At 43.7% G+C, this 6251-nt stretch overlaps 1 protein-coding gene across 1 annotated transcript in view; it reads left to right on the top strand.

The window, feature by feature from the left end:
* Positions 1-89: 89 nt before the first annotated feature.
* xkr6b (XK, Kell blood group complex subunit-related family, member 6b) overlaps positions 90-6251 on the top strand; it is a gene marked incomplete at its 5' end in the record, with an annotated part of 43349 nt that continues 37187 nt past the window's right edge. The window contains one exon of the mRNA XM_083561970.1: positions 90-661. Within this exon, the coding sequence (XP_083418096.1) occupies positions 90-661 (572 nt within the window). The remainder of the gene's footprint in view (positions 662-6251) is intronic.

The raw sequence follows: 6251 nt of genomic DNA, 5'->3' as shown, positions 1-6251 counted from the left end.
ACCTCGTTAGGCGCGCTCGCGCAAGACAGGTGTCGGGGAAGTGACGTCACAAGCCGCGGAAGCCGGAGGCGGGCGTTCGGGAGAGCAAGATGGCAGCGAAATCTGACGGTCGGGGGCTCGCCACGGCCACCGGCTTTGCCCAGCTGCACAACCTGGACGAGGCGACGGGCGGCGGCTGCGGCGGGGACTACACGCGGGAGGGCAGCTCGCTGCACATCTGCCACTGCTGCAACACGTCCTCGTGCTACTGGGGCTGCCGGAGCGCATGCCTGCACTACCTGCTGGGCAAGGGGCGCGAGGGCGCGCGGCCGGCGCGGGAGGAGCGCCTCTGGCTCGACTGCCTGTGGATCGTGCTGGCGTTGCTCGTCTTCTTCTGGGACGTGGGCACTGACCTGTGGCTGGCGGCAGACTACTACGCCAAGCAGGACTACCTCTGGTTCGGGCTCACGCTCTTCTTCGTGCTCGTGCCGTCCGTGCTCGTGCAGATACTGAGCTTCAGGTGGTTCGTGCAGGATTACACGGGAGGAGGCTTGGGCTCCGTGGAAGGGCTGAGCAGCCGGAGAGCCACAGCGGGTTCCCACGGCCGCGGCAGGTGCTGCCGCATCTCCGTCTGGGTCTGGCAGACGCTCATCCACATCCTGCAGATGGGACAAGTGTGGAGGTAAGCGGCGCCCAGGGTTAAAAGTTTAAGGAGCTTAAAGCTGCACTTCTCCTTGTATTGCAGATCCTTCACTGATTAAGCTCTCTCGGTACTTTGCTTCAGGTACATTTGTTCATTGCTTTTGTAGCTGTCACCTGAATTAACCCCAGCGAGCAGAAACTCGCCTCTCTAGACTGTACACTAGTACATCTCCAGCCTGGCCTGTCTTGCGCATTTACGCATTTCAGTGCCTGCTTTGGATGCTTAAAAAACAACTATAGGAAGCTGGAAAGAAATCTCACCATGACACGGCCAGTAATAAGATAATGCATGCATTGATTGCGCCATCGTTTATTTTGCAACCTAAAGGCTATGGATAATCCTCTCTTGCACTGAACATCTCAGGTGAGGGGGATAAAAAGGTGCGTTGGTAGTGATCAGGCGAGGACCGCTCTGACCGTGTGTGTGTGTGTGTGTGTGTGCATGTGAGGATCCTCTTGCTCCACTCACTCACTCCCGTCACTCCTCCCCCCACACCCCCCTCCCGCATGAGACAACATCCTTGCGCGAGCAGCGGCGAGACGAACATCTGCTCAAACGGACACCGCGTCCCCGCGGAGCACCGCGTCACTCAGGCGCTTTGCGCTCACTTTTCCTTCCACTGTCCTCACCAGATCGTCGTGAAAGTGCGCGTCATCCTGCGCACGGTTTGCTTTCTTTCTCTCTCCCCCCCCCTCGCGCTGCTGCGTTCCGCCTGCGATCCAGACCGTGATAGCAGCACTAACGAGAGCGCGGAAAGACAGAAATCATGCCACGATTCGTCGGCTGGTCGGACTCCGACTGATGTGCACCGTCGGTCGAGGGGGGGCGGGGTGGTGGGGGGCTGCTTATCTTTCTTCTTTTCCCGCAGTGTACAGACGCAGTGCCAGCATTTACCCACGACTGTGCAGAGTGTGTACTGTAAAATGTTTTTGCATTCGTTGCGACAGCTTTGTTGGTTTCCTGTCATGTTTTATAGATTTGATTTGTGTGCTTTTGTTTAATTTGCTGCCGTTTTATAAAAAAAAAAAAAAAAAAAAAAAAATTGGTTTCTAATCAAGAGCTTGGCATTTGGCAATTGGCATGATGTCATCGCTTTCGATGTGAAATTATAGCTTTCTCGCGCGCGCACACACACACACACACACACACACACACACACACACACACACACACACACAAAAAACACTGATTGAAATGATTGTAATATATATGATAAAACCCCTCACACGTCATACAATGAAAGAACAAAAATTACATCCAACACTGCTTTATTGTCTTCAGTGCCTCCATATGAAACTCCATCATGTAAGCAGAAGAGTTTTCTTCAGCACGACTCTGTGAGTTTAAATTTGGTTAATCTTATTTAATCCACCTGTTTGAGAGCACACTGGGCCGCACCACTGAACCATTTTCTGCAGGCTTTCACATATTAAGGCTCCGAAAATCGGGTGAGATTCCTCAGAACTTGCACAAATTGCATCACTAAGCTTTCTATCAGAGGCATAACACACATGGTGACAATTGTCTCCAGCTGGTGAGAACACACTTCTGACAAGGTTTTATTTATTCATGCACAGCGTACCGAGTCTCCCGAGAGAGCCGCTGATGTTCAGTACCCACCCTGTGTTCTCGCAGAATCAATGCCTTCTATCACTTCTAATCTTCTTATCAGAATATGATGCCTAAAGCCAGCCAACTAAAGCCATTTGACACATTGATCTCAGAAGGTGTTCTGTAGTATCTCACACCAAGATGTTTAGTTGTGAACTGGGGCTTCCATGGGTCAGACTGCCTTTCCAGCATCCCACAGATGCTCAATCGGCTAAAGGTCTGGAAACTTTGTAGAACAAGTCAACACCTTGAGCACATTGTCAGAGTCCTTAAACGGTACCTGAATAATTTTTGCAATAAAGCAGGGAGCATTAATATGGCAAAAGAGGCCACATTAGAGAATACCGTTACATTTAAGGGGTGTACATAGTCTACAGCAATGTATAGATAGGCAGTATGTGTCAAAGTAATCCATCACCATGAGAACTGACCTGACAGGCGTCACTGTACAAGCTGATAATATACACTTCAATTTTAAGGTTATGGCCATTATTAACCCCTGACCACAAGGCCCTTTATTTTAAGTGATTTAGCATAATTTTGTTAACCAAAAGCTAAGGTCTGTAAGCTGGCTGTACAAGAAAACATACCCTCAAAAGAAAAACTTAGGCCAAATTATCCTTTCGTACACATTTTTAATAAATAAAAAAGTAACCAATTTATGTAAAAAATAAAAAAAGTCAAACAAAAAAAAAAAGAGAGAGAAAAATAACAACTGTTGCTGAAGTTTTTAGTACTTATCAGCACAAATAATTGGAAAGGTGACTGACAGGTCAGTGAGCGTTAAATCTTTAACACGTTTAAATAGGAAAAACATTAGCTTTGGTGTTTTTATTTATATTTAGTGATTAGTGAGTCACTGTAAAAAAAATATTAATTGCACTCCTCTCATCATTCTACCCATAGCTAAGCATTCTAACTCAAGCACAGTATTGCTGTTTCAAGGAAATTAAAGTCTTTTCACTATAAAACAGAGGGAAATATTTGTTACCATAAATAGATATTTAAGATTCAGTTTCTACAGTGCCCATGCTCTCATCATGTTATCTGGATTCCAGCATAGTCTTAGGAATGCATTCTTATGACCCTTAAGATGGTGAATGCTCCGCAGGCATTCGGCTCACTGCTTACCGTTAATGGGAACGTTGACAATGTAAGATCAAGTTGAATCAGGTTGATTATGCCACACAGGGTTTTCTTCTGCATTATGCATTTATAAGCTTTTGAAGAACCACTGTTTTAAATAATACCTTTTAATCACAATGGCATTAGAGAAGACTTTTAGTCAGTGCCTTTCTTGATTAATTGTGATTTCTAATCATTTGTTAAATAATTTGTCTAATATTGGCTGATTTTTATTTAATTGAGAAGGCAATACAGCATCAGCGAGACAAAACAGTTTTTTGAACTCGACAACCGAAAACACTTGTCACTGTGTCAAGCGCCTGAAACACTGATGGTGCCAGCTTTGTAACATGACTGCACTTATTGCTCTGACAATCCACTATTGCCTGACATGCTCTTGCATTTTCTTCACATTCCCAGGCTATGACACCACTCTAAATCTCTAGGGAACACTCTCAGAGTACTCTCCCTCTCACTTTGCCTCAGGAAATACCAATAGCATAAAACAGGGCTTTCTAAATGTGTGTTGAGAACCCTAGGTCTTCCAACTCATTGCTCTATTCCAGCTCCCAGCATCACAGCTGTCTTTGGAAAGTTTTGTATAGGGCACTTATCAAGAGTTTATGCTTCAATTGCTAATATTCCAACTATAAGTAGAAGGTCCTCAGGGGCACAACGATCCTGTTGCCACCATACAGTTTAATCCGGAGTTCACGTTGATGCGTGTGCAGAGTTTCTGGTTTCCTTTCACCTCTCAAAGACTTGTTAGTAGATGGACTGGCTGTGCTAAATTGCCCCTAGGTGTTAATGTGTGTACATGATTCTCTGAGCTAGACTGTCATCTCATCAAGAATGCATTCCCTTTTCACCCCAAGTGTTCGGCTTTGAATACAGCATGGCCCTAACAGCAAGTCTTTATTGAAAGTGAATTAGTGTAAAGCATACTGGCAGCCATCAGTCAGTTTACATCATGTGACCTACTGTCAAGCTGCAGCCAAAGCTCTACATTTGCACTCTATTTGGCCAGTCTCAACTGGCACAAAAGGAAAGAAAAAGCTTCTAGAGGCATTGCACCACACAGGGTTGCGTAAAATGAGAAGCATGGCATGTACCACACATACAAGCCATTAGTATTATTAAAACTGTTTGTTATAATACAATACAACCAAAGATGTTCATTAACTGTTTTACCCAGTCATTGCCTTACCCAGTTTATCTTGGGTTGCTCTGTAAACAGTATTCCTTTATTGTATAAATTCTTGTTTGCTTGCCATCTAAACAGAACATTACAAAACATTCTTTGTACCTCAGCAGATTCTGCCTGAGAGAAGTTTATATCTGAGAAATCTTGAAATAATTGTGAATATATATATATATATATATATATATATATATATATATATATATATATATATATATATATATATATATATATATATATATACTTTGATGCAGCAAATATTAATGTAATAATTTAACATGTTTAGGGTTGTTGTGTTCTGCTTTATTATTGGTTGATATATGCTTGTTGAACATCCCTTTCCAGATTCCAGTTTGATGGATTTTCACCCATTCAGCCACAAAAGAATTAGGGTCACTGATATTGGATGGAAAAGGCCTTGTTCAATATCCAAATTAAAGTTAATCCATATACAACACTTTTACACAGATTTATTTATCACAGTTCAAAGTACAGGGGAATATTCATGCTGTATCATCTTTGGGTCACTGAATTCTTAACGCTTAAACACTTTTTTTTTTTTGAATCACCACATAAGGCCATGATAGTCAGGTGCCCACATACTTTTGGCCAAAGAGTAAACGCCATACTTCGGTGATGTGCCCCTGTGTATCTTTAAGCAGCTGCCCCACTTAGAGCCTCTTCACAGCCCTCATAAATGACCAAGCGACTTGGCATAAGGAGCTGCAGTAGAGCTGTGTGAGACTTTGTGAAGTGAGTGCAAAAGAATTCAGTAAACAAACAGAGACATAATGTGAAATTGTATGGGAGACCCAGTGCAAACAACTGTCTGTAAACGATTTACTCTGAAGAGAAATGTAGCAGCAATATTCAGTGAGTGGTAGTAAATAATAATAAAAAGTAGTGCCCCATAGCAGCCTAATAAAATGCAGGTGTGCAGGGAGGAAGGTACTAGGCAAAGGTGTATGGTGAAAAGGTTTTGACTAACCTAGGTGGGAAAAAAAAATTGTTAGAAAAAACAGCACGAAAAGACTCAAATATGGCCTCTGATGAGTTTGCCGTAGGAAAAGCACATAACAAATGGCTACACAAAGATGGAAAATGAAAGTGAGAGCTGTGTCACATAAAGAAAGCAGTAATGTCACATTCTCTTTGGTTTCTTTACTGTGTTTTGACTTAAAAGAACTGCACTGCTTCTCTTGTCCTCCCAATCCACTAGTTAAAGTCATAATGTGCTCCTTTGCTTTCCCTCCTGCTCTGCCTGTGTTCCTTTCACATAAACCTCCACTTGACCTCCATTCCTGTCAAGGAAACTGGAGCATCTGTCGGCCTCCCCATTACTGCAGACTTTCTCTCCCCTGTCTGTGGCGGTTAGAGCCCAGCTTCTCAGTCCTTCTCACTAGGCCCATCAACCCTCCCAAACCCAAATGACCATGTGCAGTGTCCTGATTCTCTCTACACATTTAACAGCAGGGTCTTCTGTTGGTCAACAGAGTCGATGCAAAAGCTTTGTGTATAAGGAAAACTATTCCTACCAGACCCAAACAATATCCACTTTGTCTAAACTGCTGATTAAATAGCACTTATGGAATTAGAGTATGGTTGGTTGAACAATTATCAAGGCTGTCCGTA

The sequence above is a fragment of the Silurus aristotelis genome (genome assembly GCF_946808225.1).
Source record: "Silurus aristotelis genome assembly, chromosome: 15".
Taxonomy (NCBI): domain Eukaryota; kingdom Metazoa; phylum Chordata; class Actinopteri; order Siluriformes; family Siluridae; genus Silurus; species Silurus aristotelis.
The sequence above is the reverse complement of the archived record's forward strand: the minus strand, read 5'-3'. Positions and strand labels throughout refer to the sequence as shown.